This window comes from Ziziphus jujuba, chromosome 7 (genome assembly GCF_031755915.1).
Source record: "Ziziphus jujuba cultivar Dongzao chromosome 7, ASM3175591v1".
Classification (NCBI taxonomy): Eukaryota; Viridiplantae; Streptophyta; class Magnoliopsida; order Rosales; family Rhamnaceae; genus Ziziphus; species Ziziphus jujuba.
In genome coordinates, this window is record NC_083385.1 from 7,058,581 (window position 1) to 7,084,035 (window position 25,455).

Here is a 25,455-nt window from a genome sequence, read left to right on the forward strand (position 1 = left end):
AACTCAAACTTGTGAGTTGTAAGTTGGGGATATTTTGAAGCTCAAATCGTCATTCAGGATGTTATCTCATTACTTTTCCGACTCGCAAAAAGCATGCTCCTTTATGTATTCTATTAAAATAATCTGACAAAAGCAACTTTGACAATTTTTAAAAAAAATCCTCACTCTTGGGTAGGCCCAGCCATATAAACTTTTATGGTGGGCTTAACCATAAAAGCCCATTCAGAAAATAATAAGTGTCCACAAAGTCAAAACTCAGACGACGTCTAAGGGTCCTAGAACAGAAAGCCCACACCTGACCACAGAGAGTCTGAGCCCACATGGATCCCATGCAGATTAAAGGCCCATATCTGGCTAAAATCTGAGCCCACCGACAGCAATCTGAAAAAAGGCAAATAATAAAAAAACAGAAAGAAGGAATCCCGAAAGGGAAATGATAAGAGGCAGGAGAGTGACGGTTAAAATACTGTTTTGCTCCCGCGGAAAAGCGGTTTGAAGAATTAGTTTAATAAGAAAGAGCAACTGGAAAGGCAAGTGAGGCTCGTGGGGCTCCTAAATGAAATGCCCCTTATGCTTTTTTATTTTCACTTTTTCTCTCTGCATTTTTCTTTTTTTCTTTTTTTGCTTTCCCAACAATCTGAGCACACCTCACCTGCCAGCACTTGGCCAAGCTTGGGGATCTGAGGTGGTGGAAGACAAAGAAGAAAGAAAAAGAATGGTGAAGGAAACCGAATACTATGATGTCCTAGGTGTCAGTCCCTTGGCGTCTGAGGAGGAAATTCGCAAGGCTTATTATCTCAAGGTCTATTATTTGTTTCTATGTTTCATGTATCTTTCATAATGAAGAAATAAATACAGAATTGGTTTGACCATCTTGATTTTATCAATCCCTGCCTAACTGAATCCTGATTGGCCAATAAAAAAGTTGTTTCTTTTTTCTTTTTTCCATGTAATTTTCAACTCTGGGATGAAAATTAAGATTTAGGAGGATATAGAGGAAGATTGGCTTGCTCTTAATGGACTTAATATTGCTTGTAGTGTTGGACATGCATATACCATATTTTCTAAATATCTCAAGCCAATTTTGGGGATTTATGGTTTTTTGTTTTGTTTTGTTTTCTTTTCTTCACCCTTAAATTTCAGTTAAGAATTTGTTGTTTTGGCCGATTTCATATTCTACTACTTTTTTCTATAATCAATAACATGCTTTGTTGGTATAGGCAAGGCAAGTACATCCGGATAAAAATCCAAACGATCCTCAGGCAGCGGAAAAATTTCAGGCAAGTTTAATAGCTATGTTTAAATTTATATTTTTGGTTATTTATTACATGTATTTTACAGGGTATAGCTTTTCTTATTTTATGAACCTTAGGGGACACTCTTAGAAAAAATTTGATCTGTTTCTAATCACTTTCTTTTTCTGCTTTAGTTTGTTAATCCATTCTCTTGACGTTGACAGGTACTGGGTGAAGCCTATCAGGTTTTGAGTGACCCGGTGCAAAGAGAAGCATACAATCAAAATGGAAAGTATTGTATATCAAGGTAATACGTTTTTAAGTACCTTTTTCTCCTGCGCTTTTTTTTATAGTCCTATTATGACTATCCTGTTTTATTTCTATATTATTAAGCAAATACATTAGGATTATATTGCTTTCTGAATAAGTATTCAGACTAAGCAAAATTACCGTTTGAAATCCATTTTCTGTAATTGCACATTTTTCCTCTTCTGGTCTCCTAATAAATTATAACTCAATTTTTTTGAAGGGAAACCATGCTTGATCCTACAGCAGTCTTTGCTCTTCTCTTTGGAAGCGAATTGTTCGAGGACTACATAGGACATCTTGCTGTAGCATCAATGGCTTCTTCTGAATTAGCTGGTGAAAATGAAAACCCTGAAAAGCTACATGATAAGTTGAAGGCAAGTATGTTCCAGAATTTCTGTTCCTTAACTCTTTCAAAATGGACATCACAATTCTTGAAAAGAATGTTATTGATTGTTAGCACCATTTCTGTTACATTTCTACCTTTCTATTTAAATTTTTGGTATCTAATTTAGAGGATCCTTAGTAAGGCATTGTTGTTCATAAAAGTTTCCTTCTCTATTTTTTTTGCCTCTCTGTTTTTGCTACTTATTCTTTACTTCTATCTATGTGCTGAATTGTACCTCTAATACATTTTTACCACTCTACATACTTAATGAAGGCTGTCCAGAAAGAAAGAGAGGAAAAGCTAGTAAGATTGTTGAAAGATTTTCTTAATCAATATGTCCAAGGTGACAAAGATGGATTCTTAAAACGTGCTGAATCAGAAGCTAGACGACTTTCAGATGCAGGTTTAACTAAGCTTCTCTTACTCTACACCTATATCATCAATGCTATATCTATCTACATATAGTATGTCAAAGATTATACCATTTGATTTCTAATTTTTTTTTTTTTTTTTTTTTTTTTAAAACATGTACAGCTTTTGGAGCTGACATATTACGCACTATCGGCTACGTATACTCGCGACAGGCAGCACAAGAGCTTGGAAAGAAAGCCATATATCTCGGCGTACCATTCTTGGCGGAATGGGTTCGCAATAAAGGACATTTCTGGAAGTCACAGATAACTGCTGCAAAAGGTACACAATACCAAAAAAAAAAAAAAAAAAAAAAAAAAAAAAAAAAAAAAAAAAAAGGAAAAGAGAAGAAGAACACAAAGCACCCTCTGATCCATGATGAATAACATGTTTCATTTATGCTTTGAAACTTTTTCTTCTTTTTTTTTAATTATTCATTTTGCCACCTAATTTTATTAGAAGAAATAAAACTCAGGTGCTTTTCAGCTATTGCAACTTCAAGAAGATATCCGTCGGCAGTTTAAAATGGATGGTAGTGGCCCTGAAAATGATGTAGAATCACATATACGTTTAAATAAAGAAACCTTGATGAACTCCTTGTGGAAATTGAATGTGGTGGACATTGAAATAACCCTTATACATGTTTGCCAATTGGTGAGTGGTTTCTTTTCCAAATCCACCTCATCTTTTTTGGTTTCTTATGTTGATAGAATTTTATGCGGTGCCGAAATGTAAATGATTTTTTGTATGTTTTCAGGTGCTAAGGGAAAATAATGTTAAGAAGGAAGAACTTAAAGCTCGTGCTCTTGCTTTGAAAGTTCTTGGAAAGATATTTCAGGTCCAATTAATACATGCAAATAAGTTTGTCCAATGATTGTTAGATTTGAATATCTTAAGAGTTGGATATAACTTTATGGTTTCAGGAGGAAAAACAGGCACGCAATGGTGGAACGTCAAGGAAGAAAAATACTGCATACATCGATGACGATGATGACGATACAAGTTCTGAGAGCAGTGGTGAAGAGGATTCACCAAGACCACTTTCTTATCGAACTCCTTTTCTCACTCAGGCATGTAAAATGAATCTAATCATTTCTCTGTTTTTTTATAATCTTCATACATAGGCATTGCTATTAGCTTTCAAGCTTCAGACCCGTCTTACTGTCCTTTCAAACTTGAGAATCATTTCTATCTAGAAAATTCTCATAAAAATATCACCGAACATCAATGACTGTTGGAACTTGTAGATTTTTCCATAGAATTATGCTCCCTAGAAATTCCATGAAGCCGTCAAAACATGTGAGTTTGGCACTGGTGAAGCTCCTCACAAGTTTCATGCTTCCTTTTCTTCTTATTCTTATTTGTATCTTTCATGGTTGTTTAACCAACTTTATTATCCTGTCTTCAGGGTATTGGTAGACTGTTCAGATGCCTGTGCAACCCAGCATTCGATGTGGATGATGAAGAGATTGTGTACAAAAGCAAATGATGCACAACAACAACAACAACATAATAAATACACCACCACCAGTATCAAGAAATTGACGAATTTTGGTTGTATTAAATACATGAAAAATCATGAATTAAACCAGAACCTAAGCTCCCCGTGCATTGAAGGTTTCCATATCAGGGTCAGAGGACAAGGCAAGCCACTAAAAGTTGTGTTGTGTGTTTTTGTGTTTATTATAGGCTGGAACACACTGTTTCTATCCTACTTGATGGCACAACTCTAGTTTCCAGTCACTCCAGTTGACATTATTCTGTTTACACCAAAATAATCTTTCTTTAACGTATTTTGTTAAAGAAAATCCTTTTCGACCTTAGTTCCTTTGAAACAAATTAGGAACATATTCACTTTTTTATTTACGGATGAACTTTACCAATAAAAGGGACATATTTTAAACAAAGGCCACAACACGGCAATACAATTAAGTAAATCGGCCATAATAATTCCAACGCCAATCCTGGTTTCCACTTCATAGATGAAAAAACTTACATAGAAGTTTTTGTATTTCACATGGTCTCTAAATCGTATATGCCAAACAGCTACACATTTTTAACCGGTCCTAGACCTTAACACAACAACATTTACATAGGTCTCGAGATATTTGAAGATCAGCACCTTGATACTTGGTTCAATGAGCTGAATGGGGAAAAGCATTAGGAGTGCGGTGTGCTTGGATAGCACAGGCGCAATGCACGGAAGTTAAGCTCAAACATCCACTCATGATGAGAGAATGCCTCCCAGAGCAGGTGTGAAGTGAAGGAAATGTGTCGCACACTGCCTGAACAGCCGAAGGGGTAAGCGCCGTGCACTGGCTGATGTTGAGAGTCCTTAGCCCATCTTCATCATTCCTGCCTTTCACAGATGCCCACATTGCAGGCTTGTTCTTCACTTGAGTCAAGGAATACATTGCTCTGTCTGTGATGTTCTGACAATAGTACAGGCCAAGGGATCTCAGATGAACACATCCAGTTGCCAGAGCAATCACACTATGATCTGCAGAAGAAGAAAAGATTAAGAATGTTCACCATCACAATAACCCAGATAAACTATAAAGAACCAAGATTGTGAACAAGACATATTAAATATTAGCATGAAATGAAATTCTCTCTTCTTTGTACCATGAATCAATCTCATTAGCCTTTTTCTCCAATTAACTATGTATATAAATAGCAGTAATACCTGTTATACGAACACAGCCACATAAATCAAGGGTTCTGAGATCAGGGCATCCATATGCCAAACTCATAACTCCATCATCACTCACATACTCACACCATCCAAGATTCAAAGACTGCAACTGATTGCAGTAACGCCCGATAGCCTGCACATATTTTTTAAAACAATTGTTACAACCATATCTGTGAAAATATATGGGAAAAACAACTAAAAACTCATACCCGCAATGCTGTGTCTGTTGCAGTCTCGACACATCCACAAAGATTTAAAACTTTTAGTTTTCTGCAGTGACTAGCCAGATATTCAAGAGCAACGTCACTGAATGCAGAGCATCCACTGATATTGAGTTTTGAAAGGTTTGGACAACCATGTGCTAAGGCATATAGGGAGCAATCACTAAGCTTGAAGCTTTTGCTTAGGTCCAGGATCTGCAAATCATGACAGAAATTTGCTATAGTCTCAACAGCATTATCCTCAAGTTGTGCTTTATCCTGGCGCAGAATCAGACTCTGCAATTTCGTGAATTTAGGAGCAAGAGATAAGACCAAGTTGTTCATGTTCTTCGTGCACCTGAAGGAAGAATGGAATGGCAAGTAATAATTATTCGGGAATTCAGAAATCTGTTTATATAAAATGCAAATCATCAGTCAAATTGTAAAAGAATATCTACCATCCCTCAGATCCTGCACTCATTTCTAGAAAACTTGGATGCAGGGAACTATAAAAAGGGAGCTATGAAGGTAGTTTGATTTAGAATCTTATAGAGTTATTCCCTTTCTCTGTATCTGACAACATTTTAGACCTAACAGATGGCTTAACAGTGCATAACACATCAAACTTTCAACTGTATCAGTTAGCAGCACCAAAGTCCTTACAAATCTCCAGTTTTTCCTGCATGTTTTTGCTACATGATTACATGTTTTGACTGTTTTTCCTTAGATTCCTTTCTGAACACTTGAACTCCGTACCAAACACCAGCTGCATCATTTAACCATCAACAGTATTATATGTCTTCCTTTTGGGTTGGACCGATAATGATGAGGGGAAGGGAGAAGGAAACAGATTGATTAAATAGAAAAAGCAGTCCAACCACCAACCTAGACATCTAAACATCTCATGTATTTGAACAGAAAGAATATACATCAAAAGGTCCAGCTTTATATAATGTACAAACCTAAATTTCGATTTATCTATATGTAGCTAAATAATATATTTCCAGAGAAGATATTAGGCTTTAAGGTTTACTAAACTAGTGTTTTGTTGCCGATATTTGACAATATTCATCAAGCAGTCATCCCTTGTACTGAATCTCCACTCATCTCAAATGACCACACTGGTCCTCCCGAGAACTGTTAAATACAAGAAATAAGCAAGCACAAGACATAAAACCAGGACAAGATTTAAAAATAGATTTTCATTGTTTGTACTTCAATCAAGGTCAAAGCAATTTTATTCTGAAAAAACATTCCTAAAAGAAACATACTAAAGCACTGCAAACCAAATAAGACCTATGTTTGAAAACGTTTAAAACTAGAGATTCATAATTGCAACTTCAATGAAGTTTTAACCAGCTTGTACTACAACAACCGTTCTTTAGGGGAACATCAAAGGCCAAACCATACCATTCATTACAGTACTATTAAAATGTTTTTCTTTTTCTAAAGTTTTTAGGACAAGTAGACAGCCATAAATCATGAACTCTGCCCATTGTAATTCAAAATAAGTTGCAAAATTTTAAGTGAGTATAAAAAACTACCATAGTTACAACTGAACTAACAAGAAGCTCAAGGAAAGCTCATCATTATAGTCCACAGATGGGCTACTGATCCAGCATTCACTTCAGTTTTATCACCTGTCAAGATTTAAATGGAGTTGTTACAATACGAAGGTATATATTACATTTCTGGAAGATCCCAGTTTCTAGATATTATGGTACCAGGCAAATTCCATGACAAAGATAGCCAATCATATCGGTTGATATCTGTCATGGGTACTGCCTGCCTGAAGAAAGATGCACTATAATCTCAAGAAAAGCATAATACAAGACCCGTATATCTCCAATTTGGTCATTAGCCATCCTCTTTAGTAATCTAGATGTATCTAAGGAGCATCAAATAATCAAAAAGGATACAACAGCAAGAAGGCATTGATCAGAAAACCACAGGGGGAAAAAGAACCGACATAGGTACAAAGCATAAACTAGAGAGACGAAGATGCCAGTATCAAAGAACGTAAAATCAATACAAAATTTTAAGCACTTAAATCTATAATTGCAAGCAAAACTGCAAACCATCTAGTTCTAATATATATCTATATGTGCGTGTATGTGTGCGTGCGTATCTTTTTCCTTGTTTCGTTTTCAAGTATCTGATTGGTTCGTCATTCTTAAACATCCTGTAAATAAAGTAACATAATTCGAACGAGAAAAAAGGCAAAATCCCATTAGAGGGATCCCTCTATCTCCGTCTCTCTCTACAGAAATTTAATGTCATATCCAAACTTTCTGATATAAAGGGAACAAAATAACCCAAAAAACCACAAATCACATGGAATTCCATTGAACCCAACTTATAAAGTTTCACAGAAGAAACGGAGGTACTTTAGAGGGAAGAACATATACCATGAAAAAGAAAGATGGGTAACACCCATGCAAATAGCATCTCTCCACCCACGACAGACCCCAGAAGCCACGATCACCGTCTTATCGTCGACGACGGAAATGATTTGCAACAGGAGCTCCATAGGGATATCCTTCCAGTCAGTAATAACTCCAGCTTCCATTTTCACTTTCCCACCACCACCACTGCGAGCGCTACCACCGCGCATCATCAGCTGCTCAAAGCACAGATTCAAGTCCTCTGTCCTCATGTTTTCTTTTCCGACCATTTCCAACTCTCACCGCCTTAACAAAATAGTGAAAATCCTCGTTCCTGTCACTAGATGACAGAGAGAGAAATTGGGTAAGACGTAACAAATTCCAATACCTAGAACACAGAGAAAAGGATTCGTAAAACGACAAGAAACTACAACACCAATAAAACCCATGTGTCAATACCACAGAAAATTTGCAGATATACATCAGATACAGAAGGATAATCAGAGTCCAATCAAAACCCATTGTTTAATTAATATTTTTTAAAGAAAAGAAACCCGTATTATTTTAGCAGATACTACATGCCTAAAAATAGTAATATGCAAGACAGTCGATAAATTTAATCTTTAAAAAATAAGATTAATTCACCATGCACCGGCCAAAAAGTTATACATGAGTTGCACGGAAGAGAAACTAAAAAACCAATAGGAAAAGAGGAAAAAAAAATAGAGAAAAAAAATTCAATTATCAAAAAGGGTCTCTTTCCTTGCAACACTTGAAAAGGAAAAAGGGAAGGAACCCATTTCAGTAAACTGAAAGCAATAGCAGATAATAATTCAAGCTAGCTCAAATTTAATTGAAAGAAGATTAACTAACAAAATGAAATAAATAACGGATAAAACCTCAAGAACAGTTTCCAAATAATTGAAAAACAAATTCTGATAGAAAAAGCCGATATAAAAACAGAAATGAAGAAGCTTTCTTCCAGAACCAAAAGAAATTGCCAAAATTTTAAGAAAACTAGACTAAAACAAACCAACAATTTGATCATCAGCGACAAATATTTCTGATAAACAGGCTCAGCAATCCAAACTTCAAAGGAAGACAAAAAAGAGAAAGGAATAAAACCTGAATTTGGTTCTGATCAAAATGCTCTGAGCTATGCTCTCCTTCCGTATTGAAAACGAAGAAGGGAAGACTAGGCAGAAATTAATATGAGTATGACAGAGCGCAGAGAGAGAAAAGAGAAGGGAGAAGCGTACGAAAAGAGGGAACTAGCGACGAGTGTGATGCCACGTGGTTGGTGATTGATGGGTGTGATGATCTGATGTGGTGGTGGGCCCTCTGAAATTGTGGTCTTGACGAGAGGTCGTGATTTGATTATTTTTTCATGAGTACTTTTCGTTTTTCCGTATGAAGCAAAAGGACACAGATAGCAAACCATAACAAATAACAAAGAAACAAATAACAAAGAAACGATGATGAGTAGACAAAGATATTTTTATGAAAAATAAATAAATAAATAATAGAGAAATTAATTAATAAATTTTTAAGAAAAAGATAAACAAAAAAAATTCTTGTTTAAAAAAAGAAAAAGAAAAAGAAAAAGAAAAATGAGTGGATTAATGGATTGGGTTTGTGTGTAGAGGGCTCCTTTTGTTTCAAATCGAAGCCGCACTCAAAAGCAATTCCTTTCAAAATTCCTTCCAATTTGCCTCCTTTACACCATTAAACCATTATGATTTTGTATCTATATATTCTCATTAATTTTTATTTTTTTTAATTATTCCTCTTTAAGTTAATATTTACTCTGCCTCTCTAGACGATTCCCTTCGTAATTACTTAAAGCTTTATTTATTATCTAACAGATGCTTTGAATGGGTAGGAAATAACCTACCTTTTCTTCATTTGAAAACAGAGTTGATATGAAAGAATTAACCTCTGTAAATAAGATGACATTAATTAATAAACCTCATTTAAGAGGATAATAAGATATGAGCTTCTCCACTAACCTGCCAAAGAGCTCAATGTCAGAGGAGCTTCTAAATAATCCACCTTTTGGCCACATGTCACACAAGCACATTTAAATGCTTGTCATTTGTCCCTACACCTAAACACTTGTAAAACAGAAAGTTATTGAGAGGAAAATGAGGTTCCTACCTTAAATTTAATACGCTTAGAAGGGCAGACAAAAATAAAGGAAAGGAGAAAAATAATAAAGGTCAATTTTTATGTGTTAAGAAACAGAAATTATTTTAATTATAAAAAAAAAAATGGCTTCATGTAATTCAGATCAAAGAAAAGAAAATAATAATTTTTACCATCATATTGTCTATGTAGGGATTAGATTTAAGTCAATTGAAAAATAAATCCTTGATTGGAAGTTGATATATATCATCTCAATTTTACATACCTTTTTTGTCTCTTTTATTTTTTGCAGTAATAGGTAAATTATTTTTGGTTTTAGCCACGTTTCTTTTCTTTATTTTTTATTGTTCGAGTTTCAATACTTACGTATTGGAAATTTGAAACTTGAAAGCGATGTTGTGGTGCCCCATCTCCCACATGAATCGAATCCAACGTACTGTACATGTCCATGTGAATGTAATTGCCTTATTTTCATACATATTTCATGCCCATTTGTTGTCAATGGGACCAAGCTTCCTAAGTCTCTCATAAGGACATGGCAATTCTCATCTCAAACAAACAGTTAAATTTTTTTTATCCAGAAATCCTAAATCATTTTTTTGTCTAAGATAAGGTTATATTGACCAAATAAGAGCGGAACAAATTGGCTTACAAGCATGTATAATTTAATCCCAAATAAATCTTGAATAACAATTTTCTCTATTAAGATAATATAACCAATCAAACAATAATTAAGAATCTTGCCAAAAATGATTTGTAGAATAAGCAAAATCTTCTAACTTTTTATTCCATTAACTTCATTTAAAAAATAAAATAAAAAAAATAAAAGAGAAAAGAAAGAATTAAAGAAACAGTTTTATTATATCTATATATATATACACAAATAAAGGTAGACATTAAAACAAGGGAGAAATAAAGTCCACTTGTGTTATAATCTCCTTATTTAATTGTTATCCAAAATTAACGACATGTGTGATAAATGACTAAAAAAAAAAAAAAAAGGAAGAAGATGGAAACTCCTTCAGGCCTCATGGTTCCTATCACAGATAAGGAAACATCATACTAGCAATCCTATATTTAAGCAACCAACTACAATCATACGGGTTTATAGTTTTGTTACTCAAACAATTTTCAACTTCTTTCTTTTCTTTTTTCTTTTTTTAATTTTTTTATGGAGTTTTGAATTTGAAATTTCATAATAAGTAAAAAATAACTAGTAATAACTTTGTTATTCGACAATTCATGAGGACATGACACTTCTCATCTTAAACAAATAATTAATTTTTCTTATCTCAAAAAATCTTAAATAAATTTTTATCTTGTAAATTATATTCTCCAATAAATAATGTTATTACCATTAAACTGGTTAAATTGGTTTATCGGAAAATGTAATTTAGACATCTTCAATAATAATATAGATTATTGTTTATATCTCATAAAAATCGACGTCGATTAAATTTAAATTATAAAAATTTATAGATAATTTTAAAATTGTTTAAAAAATATTTATTATTATATATAAATTTTTTATTTTGGAAAATTTTGATCTGTTTTTAAAAAAAAATTTACAATATTTCACAAACACTTCAAAAATAGAAAATCAAATAAATAACATCTTTTTTTTTTATCTCTTTTAACTAGATAGAATATTTAGACAAATTTATTGGATATTTTTTAAGTGATTGTCTATTTTTTATATGGCAAAAAAAAAAAAAATTAGCGAGTTATTAGAAATGCTCTGAAAAAATTTTTTCCTATCAAAAGAATGATAAATCAAACAATAATTACATATATTGTCAAAAATAAGAGAATGACTAATCAAACAATAATTACAAATATTGTCAAAAATAACTGTAGAATAGAATAAGCGAAAACTTCTAAATTTATATTCTACAAAATTAACTTCAAGTTTTTTTTTTCAAAATTTAAAAAAAACAATAAATAAATATAAGAAACACTCGCAGACAAAGTGATTCAACCATTCTTATCTCCTATCAATTCAGCTTTTCAAAAGGAATGAGTGATAATAATAGTGGGGCTCCTAATTGATTTTTAACGTCTAGTCGGTGTTTCACATATCAATAGGCACTTGCTCTTGAATATGTTTCCTTCCTTTTTGCTTTCCAATTGCTGTACCATTTCCCTATGATATCTTTGTGTGTCTGTTTCTTGTTCCACAAAAGAAACAAACTGTACCTCCTATCAAGCTTTCCAATAAGTTTTTGCCAATCTTCTTTATTCACCAACTTGCTCATGTATAGTGCTTCGGTTTTCGTCTCGGTACACTTTCTTTCCACTATCAAAAGTTTCGTTGATTGATGCGATTATTTTTATTTGTATATATTTTGGTCATGAAATTTCAGTTATACAATAATTGAGTAGTAGCTGCTTCTCCTACTCTACATAGGCACTAAATGCGATTGGAATAACTCATTGGTTACGGATTTATTGTCTTTTTCTTTGTTATGATATGCATATCAATTACTCGATAGTTTTTATTTTTATTTTTATTACTATTTAATTAAGTAATAAGATTAAATGTTAATAAAATATTAGTAATTTCTAATCATTGAATCGATCATGTAGAAAGTAGAATATTCCATATGTAAGGTCGATTATTAAGTGCAAATTATAAAATTACGTTATGTATTATTTAAATTTTTTAATTTTCCTTTTTATTCCTTGTAGTATTCGGAAATTTGTAATATTTTGTTTGTTGGCCAAAATCGTTCGTTACAATTAATTTGAAGTCAGAATCAAGTCTGTTACTTAATAAGACATCCTTAGTTAATTTAACTTTTAGAATTAAGGTACCAATTAATCAACGATACATGATATGTATGTTGATTGTTGACAAGTTTTTTTTTGTTTTTTCCACCGAACTTTAATTTTTATTGGCTCATTAAATTTCTCATTAAATTTCTGAATCACCGCTTTTTCCATTTGTGTGGTTATCCTTTCTTCTTTTTCTTCATGTCCAATGACTCTCGTCAATTCGAAGTGGCAAAGGATGTTGTGCATGTTTGACTAAACACCTCTGGTTAATCATTGCAACTACAAAATGGACAACTGATGCTATTTTTTTTTTTTTTTTTTTTTTTTTGTTTTTTGGGGGGGAGAGTATGGACAACTGATGTTGTGTCATACCACTTGTATGATGTGGAAAATTTCGATACCTCCAAATTAAAAAATGAGATTTTTCGATTTAATTTCTTCATGGAAGTCTCTAGTGTCTGGGTAAACTAGCAGCCTTTAGTATTTTGAAATCATTAGTAAGAAAAGACAAACGGGTTCAACAAAATAAATGCAAAGTTTTTTGTCGTCATCTAAAAAAAATATATATCTATAATTCTAATTATGTAACAGTTTATGAGTTGTTGATAACTTTGGAATTTTGTAGAAGAAATACATTTCGATTTTATCTTCATTTTGTAAAGTTAGAAAATCAACCAATTGGATTTATTTTTTAATAAGAGTGCATGTCTCTAACCGACGGTTGCTTTTGCGTGTCATCATGGTATGGAAAAAAAAAATTGGTTCATCAACCCGAGACCATCTCACATTACAGTTGTACTCACATGATTTTGGCCAAAAATGAAAAGAATAGTGAATTTGACATAAATATATAAGCAAGCTTTAAACCACAAAATAACGCAAAGTTCATACATTTTTTGTAATTAAAGAAAAATAATTAAAAAAAAAAAAGAAGGGGATTGCGCAATGTCCAAGCAAAAGAAGTTAGAAAGGCATACATGTTTTACATTAAGTGTGCAGTTAGACAAGCTTTGATCTGTCCAGAGAATAAGATGCTGAACAGATTTATTATTCTGTACACTTATAAAATATTATGATCTCTCTGTTACAGTCATACATGCATTAGTTCTTTCAAGCCAAGAATTTCTCCAATAAGTTGCCAAAAAAGAAGTTAGTTTTGGCCCACCCACTAGCTTCAGGTTCTTTGGCAGTAGTTGGGATTTTCTTCACATTGATCATCATTGTGTGCCCAATTTCTTTACGAAGTGCTTCAATTGTCTTAGCATCCACCGTATTCCCTGACGAATCTCTCACAAAGAATACATTTATTGCTTGTTCCCCAATTGTTGACACGCCAGCTCTTGAAACTGCCAATCCATTCTCTCTCAGAATCCTTGTCACTTCTGATAGCAACCCTACTCTATCTTTTGCACACAGCTCCAATCTCAGGCCCTGCTTCCATACATGTTCCAATAGATAAACAAGTTTACAATATATGAATCAAAATGAAATCTTAAGCCATATTTGGGCTTGTGGGAATTGAATAAGTACCAGTACTGGTTATGGTACTTTTTCACTCACCTCACTCACTCTTCTTCGAATTGCAGCTTCAAGACATTTGATGACCCGTTCCTTTTCTCCTTCAGTATCAAGGGTGCAACCATCCATGTGACGAATATAGTACTCCTACAGTTATAATTAAGGAATATAGATGTAAAATGCAAACTGAATGTTGCTTCTAATAATTAGAGTATAAAGATAACTGCTTCCAAGAGTTTGACAAGACCTAGCTAGCTAGCATAAAAAATAAGGTCATTGTATTGGTAAATATTTGAACATACTTCACCCATCATATACTAACATCGTAGTAAAATTATGAGCCTCTGTCTAATTATATGGTTGCATTTTGAGTTTTGAAGCCCTTAAATTATATGTTACACATGTCTTATTACAACATATATATTAGATAATGAATTTTAGGGTGGAAAAAAATAATCAGAAACTAGCTATGACTTAAAATGTGTGTTAAGAAATAATGAACTTTTGGTCAGATTGTTCAGTATGCAACAATTATAAGTGTACCTGTGATGCATAGGGGCCATCTGATGAGATGGCTGCGTGGAATACAACATATTGCATATCTGTGAGGGTGCACACAATGTCAAACATCAATTTTGCACGATCTTTGCACCTGACACTGATCGCTGAATACCCCTTCTCCTCGCAACGCTCAACCGTGATCTTCGGTTTGAATGAAGGAGGATACTCTATCTCATTCGTTAGTCCACCGCCCTCATAATCCCTATCAGCAAACAACATTTGATGGAGCCGACGATCAATGTGAGTGAACCCCATGGAGAAACTTGTGTAACCAGCTTTCTCATCATCCTCACACCCGCGCAGGATGTTCTTCAGCTGCTCCTCCATAACAGACAATCTATTTGGATCGTCCACTGCCCTGCTTGTGGTGTCATCGTTGACATAAAGAACACAAGCTATCCTCCTGTTATGCGTCCAAACTTCAGCAGCAGTTACGTTAAAGTGGAGGTTGGCAAGGACAGCTGAGACTTCAGATAAGAGACCCGGACGGTCTCGGCCAATTAGCTCAATGGCCGTGTGATCACCAATAGAGTGCACGCCAACCCGTTTTCCTGGCCATGTTTTGACTGATCCCTCTGTTATTTGTCCCTTTGGTCCTAATGCCTATTGTAGAAAGTAATAAGAGAAACAATCTCAATATTGGTCACAAGCAAGAAAATTGAATACAGGCTTTGGCTTCCAATATGGCACAAATCCTGTAGCCGAGTATTATAAGTTTTATCTGGTGACAAAAGAACCGTGGTCTATACAGCCTCATTAGCACTAGGTGTGACATACTGATCCAGAAGTAACACTGAAATACAGAGATATTTTTAAGCCACTAGGGAAAAAAGAAGTGAAATTGCAAGTGGGTCTAATTTTAGCTTACAAAATGTAGCACTCATTTGGTCCATTGTAGCAGATTGGTAGTCTGCAGAAAGAAATCTCTAGTTATTGTAATGAAGAAATACAACTCCCACTTGTGGCATATGAACCTTTTTACCGGACTTTTTTTAGATTGAAGAGCTTGCATATGCCTTCCTTTAGACAAGGAGATGAAATTCTTTATCATTACATATTGGTCATTTCTGGTTCAAGTCAACAAACTCAACGGGAGGTCTAGTTATTGTTAATTTCTTAGTAAACTGAAAATGTGCATATAGGAAAGCAAAACCAGAACAGCAGCAGAGGATTTACCTTCTCTATGTAGTCAATGGTTTTGCTGTCTGTAATTTTGTTTCCTTGATGATCGGTGACATGAAAAACTGGTAGAAAAAGCAAATTGAGAATGTTACAAAGAGAGCTCTCTTGTGAATACAATATGCCTGACATTAATAATATGAGGTCGACACAAAAGAAGTGTGAATGTGTTAGTTAAAAATGCATTTAAAAGTGTTAAGAATCATGGAGTAAATAAGGGAGAGCATTTGTTTTTGCTAGGCATAGAGAGGAGGAGATTGAGCACAAATAGTGGAATATTTACCAATGAAAATGAAAGTTTCATGAAAAGCATGATAAAAGAGCATTCCAATATATTGGTGAAGACACAGTTATCCGTACTGAAGCCCAAGCATGGTGAGGCAACTCAGCCCCCAAGATACATACCATCCATGAACCATCCGCCATCTGAGGAAATATAAGCTTTTGTTATGATGAAGTCTAGATCTGACAAGATTTGCACCACCTCCAGAAGTATTCCAGGTTTGTTTACACTGTCAACCTATATAACATGATCATACATCCACTCTCTCATTTGAAAAAAATAATAATAATAAGAAGAAGAAGAAGAAGAAGAATATTTAATACATTTGTTTAAGGTCAAAGTTGCCAAGAATCATATAATTCCTACATCTTCATAGACAAATTACCTTGATTAGAGTAGAGTCATTGCAACTAGAGTTGTCTACAGACACTCTGCCCACAGAATTATACAAAGAATGAATCATTAGCGACAAAGGTCAAAAGTTAATATGTAGATTAGATATATGCCAAACAATTTAACGAAAATTATAAATTAGAATGATCCAATTAGATAAGAGAATAAGGAAATTAGAAACCTGGGAGGATTGATTCTGGTGCTAAAGTTCTCATACTCGGGATCAAAATATGGCCAACAAACTCTAGCCATTAATTAACTCACTTCTTCACCAATCAACAGCAACAACTGCCTGCCTTCCTGCATGTGAACCAATCCAACTTCACTATATTGCCTTGTTTTTAATGTTTTGTTTAGACCCTGTCTAATATTGCCAAAGTATTACAGCTAGCCAATATCATATGAAGAAAAAAAAAAAAAAATCGATTATATATGGTTTCAAACGGAGAACAACTCGCAAAGAAAATATAACAGAAAACGAATTTTGATCTTATAATTCAAATTCCACTCACAAAACACTTGCTATAAGGCTTGGAAAGATGGTTTTTGATTGGTGATTCTTAAAATTTCAGTTCTCATGGTTATATATATGATCAATAAATGAGACATTTTTGTGATGCTGCGAGAGTGCACAGAGTCGGCATATTTCTATTTCTAGTTACCACAACGTGTCAATGTATACAATTAAAATCGACGCTAAAATAAATGAAATTCAATAAAAGAGAAAAAAAAAATAAAAAAATAAAAAAAAAGGTCGTCCAAACAATTACGTGGCTGAATTCTTAAAAAATATCCCGTAATCCAAGAAACCACGGAATAGAGACATTCTCCTTCTCTAGGTAGCAGCAAGTAGGAAGAAGCAAATGCCGAAACAGGACAAACCTAAAGAGCATAGACAGACAATTTCTTTTTCTTTTTTCTTTATTTTCTTTTTTATTTATTATTTATTATTTTTATCAACTGAAAAGAGACAATTTGTGGGACAAGAAAATTGACAGCTCAACTTTTATCGCTTTAGGCGAAATTTTGGCAGGATTGAGACCCAATTGGGCTTGGCTGGACCAGGCCTGATCCTAGACCAATAAGAAATCAGTTGAAGGCTCGCATGACTGCCACGTCTACTTATTCGACAAACTTCACGTAGGTTCAAATTTGGGCCACGTCCCTACTTTTCTAGTCTTTCTATTTTCGATGTATAAGTGTGTGACTTTAGCATTACATAAATAAACAAACTTTTCCTATATTTTCTATTAGATTTTGTAATCCTTAATAGTAATAAATATCATTGAGTTGGATAAGGCACGGACCATATTTGATAATTTCTTTAAAATTAAAAGTTTTTCTCACTTTTCTTTTCTACAACTAAAATTATGATGCCAATATTATTATTTAGAAATTTTTTGAGTAGAATGTGAGCTAATAATAAAAAGAAATTTTGGATTTTAGAAAACCAAAATAATTGAAAGTATTCGAAATCCACTGGGGAAGTTGATTCTGCATAATTTCAGGATCATTGATGCCAGACTTAAAAGAAGTTATTGTGCAAGATGAGGCTGACAAGTATATCTCATCAACTCATATCAATTTCAAAAGAATAATCTTGAAGGAAAAATAAAAGAAACAAAAAAAAAAAATATATATATATATATATATAAAATTCCGAAAATGCTGAATTAGTTTCAAACTTTGGAGCATATATCGAGGGGAAAAGTTGTGACAGATGCTTGTCTTCACACATAACTCACGTGCAATGCAATGGGACAACAAAGAGTTTATACTACTGAAGAAGCTCATAACCTGAGTCGTGTCGTTTCTTGTCTTTCTGCTATGAAGCAACTAACATGACTTTTCTTCTTCTTTTTTTTTTTTTTTTTTTTTCGGATAGAAACTTATAATCGCTTATCTTGTCTAATAAAAAAATGGCCGGTTATAGAAACCGGGCTGGCTATGTTGTTGGGTTAAAAATTTGTTTGCTGAGTGGGTGGGTGGGTAGGTAACCCTGAGCTTAAAATAAAAATAAAATAAAATAAAATAAAAACTAAAAATAGGAAGAAAGTAGACCATTAATCTTCTAACGGTAAGTTATCTGGGTCCTTTGTAACAGGCCAATTGATAATGATTGTTATGCAAAACTTGCGTTAAATTCTTCCATCCCAATTTATCAAAAAAAAAAAAAAAAAAAAAAAAGCTAAGTTACGGGTATGTTAGCCGAATTGCTGAGAAATTATTTGACGGAAAGGACTAATTTAATACCAAAAATATTTGTTAAAGTATGCGAGTTACCGTATGGGTGGATGGGATTTGTGGGAATATTGGTAGAGCTGTCAAAGTTATCCAAAACCGAAAGTTCCTAGATGTTTAGAAGCATCTGCCAAATCCTGCAAACAAAAAAGTGGCAGAATAAATGATGCAGACCAAGCATGGTACACTGATCTTAATTGTTACAAATACTCCCCTTTTTTTCCCAAAAAAAAAAAAAAAAAAAAACTGTTAAAAATACCCATGTACCTTATTTATCTTTTTATATAAATTTTTGGAAGCACACATAATCCTTTCTCTTTTTTTTTTTTTTTTTTTGGGGTAATTGGAAGCACAAATAATCCTGATTGACTCAAATCCAGTAAAAGTAAATAAATAAAGACAGATAATTATCATCTAAATTGGTTTGAAATATATAACATCAAAAATATATTCTAACACAAAAAATAAAAATTATAATAATAATAATGATAACAATTTTACAACATGACATAAACTGACATTTCCGGATTGACCTTGTCAATTAACCTTTTTCTGAGTCCTTGTCAACTCACTTGAGAATGGGTGGTATGATATGGATTAGAGCACACTATATCAATTCTATGGCATACAGCTATAGAGCGAACCAAATTATTCATCAAGTAGGGAAAAGAAAAAGAAAAAAATAAAATAAAAAAGCAACCAGATCAATTATTAATGGTGAAAAACTAGCAAAGAAGGAACAAAAAGAAGAGAGCGTTTGCAAGACCAACAATACATATACATATATATTTTGTTCCTCGAACTGTGAAATGAGAATGACAGCAAGGTGAAAGAGGATTGAGTGGACCGCTCTTCATTGTCAACTACAACAATTAATATATTAAAGATTACATTACTTACTTACCAAACGCACTTACTTATGTATTGATCATGACTTTTCTTGACCTTCTTTATGAGAAAATCTTTTTTTAATTTTTTCCTTTTGGTGTTGAACAGGGAAAATCATTAATTCAATGTATTAATTTGTGCAATTCCTAGTCCACGCATTATTGGAAGAAAATAATACATGCCTGAGCGAATAGATGAGGTAAAACAGTAGACAAAGTAAAAAAACATGGGAAAAAAAGATAAGAAAAGTAATTATAAATAAATTTAAGGAAAAAAAAGAAAAGTAATTATAAATAAATTTAAAAAAAAACTATTTTCTTTGACGCAACATAAAGATTTTATTCTAAACTTTAACCACCACAATTCGTATATAGCTGATAATTCACCACCGTTCAATTTCTATTTTTCAGAAAAGTAAATAATAAAAAGAAATTGAATTAAACACAATGGTAAGTGTAAATATTTCCAAGACAAAGTTTATTTTTTGTCATTATTTTGAACTTGGCAGCCTTCAGGATTTTTTTTTTTTTTTTTGAATTTTTATATATGTTTAGGACTGTACACTAGAAATTATCAAGAAAAACTCAAAAACTGAAGCTGTGAAGATCAGAAAGCAATCTTGAGACGTAGAAGCCGATTCAATGAGAAATTACTTTGCAGATTTCGAAACTCACCCTTCAAAAATGGGGCAAAGAAATAAAAATTTCAAAGGAAACCTTCAGATTTAAAATAAAACAAACCTGTAAGAGAGCAAATGAGAAGCTTTAGCATAGAAAAAATTCTCCAGAATTGAGTTTATTTTCCATAAATGGAAAAAACAGCATCTTCATTATAGGTAAATTGAGTAATGAAAGAAGAAAGGTTAAATTTTGAAAGGAAAACGAAGAACACGTTGAGGAATCAGTGAGGAAGGAGGATTAATCGAAATCGAGCAAGAACCATAGAGAGATTCAATTCCAAGCTAAATTAAGGAAAAAGAAAAATAATCAAAAAAGAAAGAAAGAAGTACCTTCGTAAAGAAAGTTCCTCCGAATTGGCAACAGAAGCAGACGCTTTCTCACATCTTGAAACACAGGGATATAAGGAGAGAGAGAGAGGAGATTTTGTTGAAAAAGAAGAGAATCAGAGTGCGTATGATTTAAAAGCAAATGTTTGTTGCTCTGCTTCTGCTTTCGACGTTGGAATACCACTCTGTCTTGTGTGTGTGTGTCCTCTTTTTGTGGTATTTAAATAATAGCAAGGAACACTTGGAGATAGCGTGGCGACTGCCAGTGCCCACCACTGCCAATTTCCAATGGTCTCTTTATTACACATTAATTAATCCAATCATTTTCCTTCAAATTTTAATGTTGGGGTTGGATACATTTTTATCTTCTTTTTTATTTTTTATTTTTATTTTTTATTTTCAGAATTGACGCGGCGACCAACACTTTTCACTCTATTAATTTCTCTACATATACCCATATATACGCTTCTCTCTCCTTCTAATGATCTCATCCCAGTTCTTGACTTTACGCTCATCTCATAATTTCAGATTTGTACGGACTTTTCCGCCCATAGTAAAAAAGTAAAACGTGAGCTTTCTTTTTTTCTTTTTGACTCGTGTAACATGTGTCAATCTTGTCAGAAATTTTTCATACCAAAAAAAAAAAAAAAAAAATCCTTTCTTGTAATAATTATTTTCAATAACAGTTATGAATTATAATACCACTACTAATAATATAATATATATTTTTTTAACTTTTACTTTTACTTGTAATGTATTGTCTGCTACTTCATGGGTGATAATTCAGCAACAAAATGATCATTTTTGTATGGCAGTCACATATTATAAATTTTTATTTTATATTATTAGCATTTGAAGAAAACCTTTTATTATTATTATTTTGTTATATAAGAAAACGTTTTTATTTACTGGAGAAAGTAAAATTTGTAAATTCATTGGAGGGCCAAAATGAAAATAAAAAAATATGTAAATAAATAAGAAAAACAAAAGGGCACATGAACGAGCCTGGATAAGCGCGTAGTAGAGGGACGAGTAGATTAGTTGTACATACAGTGGCACGGTGGTGGGTGTTCGTTGTCCTATTTGGTGGATGGACATACAGGAAAGTACAAACGATAATGTAGAATGACAAGAATACCCCGTCGTCGGCTTTAGAAAGGATGTCACACATCTTGTCACTAAAAGTCCGATCCACGTCCACCGTTGAACTATTATCCACATAATATCTAATAGTCACTGTTTGGGGAATTAAGCTTAAGCAGCAAAGCTAGGGTATTTAGTATTGGTACGGGGGTGGTTTGTGAATTATAATTGAGGAATGTTTTTGCACATAGAAGGAAAGTTTGGCCGTCTTTGGACAAGGAAATGACTTCAAAAAGTGCCAAAATGTTGCATTTTGAGTACAATAATTGAGGGTGTGCCCTAGGATTGTGGTCGTAGGCCGGACAGAGACATACGTGCCACATAATAATAGTAATAACAAATAATAATATTGTATTGGTTTGCGTTTCTTTTTGAAGAAAAGGTGATAACTTCTTTGCAAGAATCGGATGTGGGAATTCTTCTGATATATATAAGGTTATTGGAGGTTGATTCTTCGAGATTAATAAATAAGTTATATAACTTTTTTATCAGGGAAAAGAAGCAAAAAGAAAAAGCAATGGAGTAGATATGAACTCTTTTTTTTTTTTTTTTTGGTGCTTTGAAAAGTAAGTACTAGCTAGATTGAACTTTGGTGTTTCAGAAGGTTGCACCATGGAATTAATCTATGGATTGCTATATTTGTATTTGATAGAAATTTATGCTTATAAATATATGAAATTAAGCAAGGAATATTACTTGAACTAGTATTACTGGATAGTTAACTCTATTTATTATGCTCTTTTATTTATCATGCATTTTTATCTCTATAAATTAAGAACAGCTAGAGTTGAAAAGTCATTCTATGCACAAATTTGGTTTAATTTAATTTTTTACTATTTTAGAGGTCTATGTGAATTTGTTTTTGTTTTTTATGGATTGTTTATCAGGTCTAATTATGATCATAATTTAATATCCTTATTATCTTTTGTTTTTGTTGAAATTATGATTATAATTTGCTTGGTTCAAGAAAGTGTTCCCTATCTTTGAAGGAACATTTATTCGGTAATAAACAATAAATGTGTTTTTCTTGTATATGTGTTTTTCTGTCATTTTGCTATCAGAGTTGCTCTCTTTCTACATTCATTTAAAAACAAAATCATTTTAGTTGAAGAGTTTGGGGTTGAACTTTTACATCCCTTAAAAATTTATAGGTAATCATTCAAACTTTCAATATGTATATATTCACCATGAGAAATGGAATCAAATTCCCACCTATTAACTCGTGCGGAGAACCAAAAAAAAAAATAAAAAATAAAGTTTGCAACTTAAAGCTTGCTTTTGTCTTTTCAATAGGAATTGGGATCACATGCTTGATCTTTTGCATATAGTTCACAAAAATAAACACGCTTGCCTGTACTTCAATTTTAAAAATTCACTAGATCTAAAAATTATTAATCTGATTAATTACTCAATTCATGCTAAAACCTTTATTAATCATAGCATGCTTCGTGAGGATAAGAACGTGGAATCAAAGAATATACTTGACATTGAGCCCTAAAGCTTTCCTTTTTTTTTTTTTTTTTTGTTTTTTAAAAAAACAAAAAAGGGGGGGACGCAATAATATGGTCTCTAGCTCAGGTTTGATCCATAGGTGGTACTATAATGATGGGTGTTCCAAAAAAAAAAAAAAAAAAAAAAAATCACAATAGCAAAGACCTATATAAATACTTTAAGTGGGGCCATTCCCAAGATAATACGCTGACCTGACTTTTGGTAAAAAATTTGAGCTGGTTGGTGAATGTTCCAGGAAGATAAAAGGTTACCAATGAATCATTAAAGGCAGTAGTTTAACGGAAAAAAAACCAATTAAATTTTCATATCAACAATTAAGAAGTTAGTTATGATTCATGTTTTGGTATGCCTTATTAATAATTTGGATGATTTCATACCGCGTTGCATAGAGCCCTTTGCCTAATGTGATACTGATACAGACTTCTTTTTTTTTTTTTTTTTAAATTAAAAAAAAAATGCAAGTAGTGGATGAGTTCCATAGGACCATCGTAGAACTATCACTGTTTTTTTTTTTTTTTTTTTGAAAAATGATATTTTTAATCATTTAAATGTTATTTAAATAGTCCATTAATTATAATAATCCCTGTTCAAGAATAAGACATGAAACTAATCTTCATATTTTTGGGGAAATGGAGATGATATAGTTTTGATGGTTAAATTTCACCCTCTTTTTTTCCCTTTATAAAACATGTTGATATATGGTTAATGCACCATGCTTCAAAAGGCCTATGCATGGATTCAATTCTTCAAATTCACAAGAATGTTTTTTAATCATTATAGCAATTTTTAATTTAAAGAAAACGAAGATGAGATGTTCCAAAACCTACCTCACTTAACCTAATATAATAATATATATATATATATATATATATGCAAGTTTATGCTATATTTAAAAATAACTTTTTAATTAGTTACATACACAATCATTCTTTCTTTTTTTCCTTCTTTTATCAAGTTCTAGCCTCTATAATGGTGAAGGAACAAACAAATAAAAAAAAAAATATATATATATATATATATATATAGAGCATCAAAATGCTTGTAGTTGATACAAAATGATGCCGTTTAGCTACCCATGGCAAAAAAATTCCTAGTAGAATCATTGACACATATAGATCCAAAAGTAGCTTTCAGATTTGGAATGATGAGAACCATCTTGTGAGTGATTTAAGACTAGGTCCCCACCATTTCTTTAAAATTCATTCGTCAAGGGACCACATAATATTTTACGAGGCTTATAGTCATAAAAGGGAATATATTTTCGATCTCAATTTCAATTTGGCCTTTAATTAAAAAAAAAAAAAAAGGACTAAAAATCCATAAATAAAAAATACTCATTGTTAAAACAGTCTTACATTTGATTTTCAAATTAGGAATGCAATTATAAATCTTTGATACTAATTAAGAGCTTTATGTTTTATAACCCATCATCTAGGAATTAAAAGAATAAATGGAAAAAGTTATATTAAAATAATGGTATGAGAACTTTATTTTTTTAAATCTTAATGAAATGAAAAATAAGGGGATAAAAGATAATAAAATATTGGACAGAGAAAGAGTGGGGATGGCCGTGGAAGATGCAACTGAGGCCAAGTTGCAAAGATTCCGTATCTTGCTTTACTATAGAATCTCAGCCGTTCACCACACGTTCTGACTAAGATGTGGCCCCATCCACAACCACTAGATTCGTTGACGTCAGCATCCATGCCAACCTTTCGTGTCCACCGCCCCATCTCTCTCACCATTCGTAATCGTATGAGACGATTACAAGTTTATTCATCTGGAAAAAGAAAGCCAATCGAATACAGGCGGGTCTAGGTGCCTACTGTGGGACCGCAGATTCTTCCTTATTGATACATTCAAATTATGATGAAAATGTTTGCTTTATTGTGATAACGACCCCTTACAATTTACATTATGGTAGAGCTGCAAATTTTTGTCCCCGACGTTCGTCTAGAATTTTACTTTACTCTTTAATTTTTTTTACAATTTTTTCTTTAAATTATGTTTCTTTAATTGTATGAATTAATAAGCATATACATTGCGTAAATTAATTTGATGTTTTTAATATAAAAAATATGAACGCTTTTTTTTTTTTTTTTTTTTCCCCCACAAACTCAATCATACACTAAGGAAATATTCAAATGCTTTTAATGATCGAGTTGAAAATCTATAAGTTTACTGTTGACAGA

At 32.7% G+C, this 25,455-nt stretch overlaps 3 protein-coding genes across 13 annotated transcripts; 1 reads left to right on the forward strand and 2 right to left on the reverse strand.

The window, feature by feature from the left end:
* The first annotated feature begins 450 nt into the window (after positions 1-450).
* LOC107423466 (chaperone protein dnaJ 10) lies at positions 451-4,151 on the forward strand. Its single transcript, XM_016033036.4, has 10 exons — positions 451-802; positions 1,221-1,280; positions 1,460-1,542; positions 1,765-1,918; positions 2,203-2,332; positions 2,464-2,622; positions 2,816-2,994; positions 3,098-3,178; positions 3,264-3,410; positions 3,749-4,151. The coding sequence occupies exons 1-10, from the start codon at positions 557-559 to the stop codon at positions 3,827-3,829; spliced, it is 1,320 nt and encodes a 439-aa protein (XP_015888522.3). The 5' UTR covers positions 451-556; the 3' UTR covers positions 3,830-4,151.
* A 136-nt stretch (positions 4,152-4,287) lies between these two features.
* On the reverse strand, positions 4,288-8,905 carry LOC107423464 (F-box protein SKP2A). 3 transcript variants are annotated; one of them, XM_016033033.4, is made up of 5 exons: positions 8,745-8,905; positions 7,644-7,959; positions 5,245-5,593; positions 5,027-5,168; positions 4,288-4,840 (listed from the first exon to the last, which is right to left on the reverse strand). In XM_016033033.4, exons 2-5 carry the CDS (start codon positions 7,907-7,909, stop codon positions 4,476-4,478), a joined length of 1,122 nt encoding a protein of 373 aa, XP_015888519.2. In that variant the 5' UTR covers positions 7,910-7,959; positions 8,745-8,905; the 3' UTR covers positions 4,288-4,475. The 3 variants fall into 3 exon arrangements, with proteins under 3 accessions (XP_015888519.2, XP_015888520.2, XP_015888521.2); XM_016033034.4 differs by having other exon boundaries at positions 7,644-8,007; positions 8,745-8,899; XM_016033035.4 differs by lacking the exon at positions 8,745-8,905 and adding an exon at positions 8,079-8,211.
* A 4,582-nt stretch (positions 8,906-13,487) lies between these two features.
* Positions 13,488-20,823, reverse strand: LOC107423459 (ACT domain-containing protein ACR3). 9 transcript variants are annotated; one of them, XM_060818950.1, is made up of 11 exons: positions 20,612-20,823; positions 20,277-20,342; positions 18,982-19,075; positions 18,757-18,851; positions 16,655-16,773; positions 16,466-16,511; positions 16,203-16,317; positions 15,795-15,862; positions 14,601-15,221; positions 14,100-14,204; positions 13,488-13,970 (listed from the first exon to the last, which is right to left on the reverse strand). In XM_060818950.1, exons 5-11 carry the CDS (start codon positions 16,723-16,725, stop codon positions 13,650-13,652), a joined length of 1,347 nt encoding a protein of 448 aa, XP_060674933.1. In that variant the 5' UTR covers positions 16,726-16,773; positions 18,757-18,851; positions 18,982-19,075; positions 20,277-20,342; positions 20,612-20,823; the 3' UTR covers positions 13,488-13,649. The 9 variants fall into 9 exon arrangements, with proteins under 9 accessions (XP_060674933.1, XP_015888508.3, XP_048335026.2 ...); XM_016033022.4 differs by lacking the exon at positions 18,982-19,075; XM_048479069.2 differs by lacking the exons at positions 18,982-19,075; positions 20,277-20,342 and having other exon boundaries at positions 16,081-16,223.
* Between the last annotated feature and the right edge of the window lie 4,632 nt (positions 20,824-25,455).

Excerpts from the sequence above, each read along its gene's own strand:
- LOC107423466 (XM_016033036.4), top strand. The coding sequence starts at position 557 with ATGAAATGCCCCTTATGCTTTTTTATTTTCACTTTTTCTCTCTGCATT. Across the intron at positions 1,543-1,764 it reads GGAAAGTATTGTATATCAAG|GGAAACCATGCTTGATCCTA; the intron begins GTAATACGTTTT and ends ATTTTTTTGAAG. Across the intron at positions 3,179-3,263 it reads TTCTTGGAAAGATATTTCAG|GAGGAAAAACAGGCACGCAA; the intron begins GTCCAATTAATA and ends TTATGGTTTCAG.
- LOC107423464 (XM_016033033.4), bottom strand. The coding sequence starts at position 7,909 with ATGGTCGGAAAAGAAAACATGAGGACAGAGGACTTGAATCTGTGCTTT. Across the intron at positions 5,594-7,643 it reads ACCCATCTTTCTTTTTCATG|GTGCACGAAGAACATGAACA; the intron begins GTATATGTTCTT and ends TTCTTCCTTCAG. Across the intron at positions 4,841-5,026 it reads TGGCTGTGTTCGTATAACAG|ATCATAGTGTGATTGCTCTG; the intron begins GTATTACTGCTA and ends CTTCTTCTGCAG.
- LOC107423459 (XM_016033019.4), bottom strand. The coding sequence starts at position 16,725 with ATGGCTAGAGTTTGTTGGCCATATTTTGATCCCGAGTATGAGAACTTT. Across the intron at positions 16,318-16,465 it reads ATGACTCTACTCTAATCAAG|GTTGACAGTGTAAACAAACC; the intron begins GTAATTTGTCTA and ends CATGTTATATAG. Across the intron at positions 14,205-14,600 it reads ATGGCCCCTATGCATCACAG|GAGTACTATATTCGTCACAT; the intron begins GTACACTTATAA and ends TTATAACTGTAG.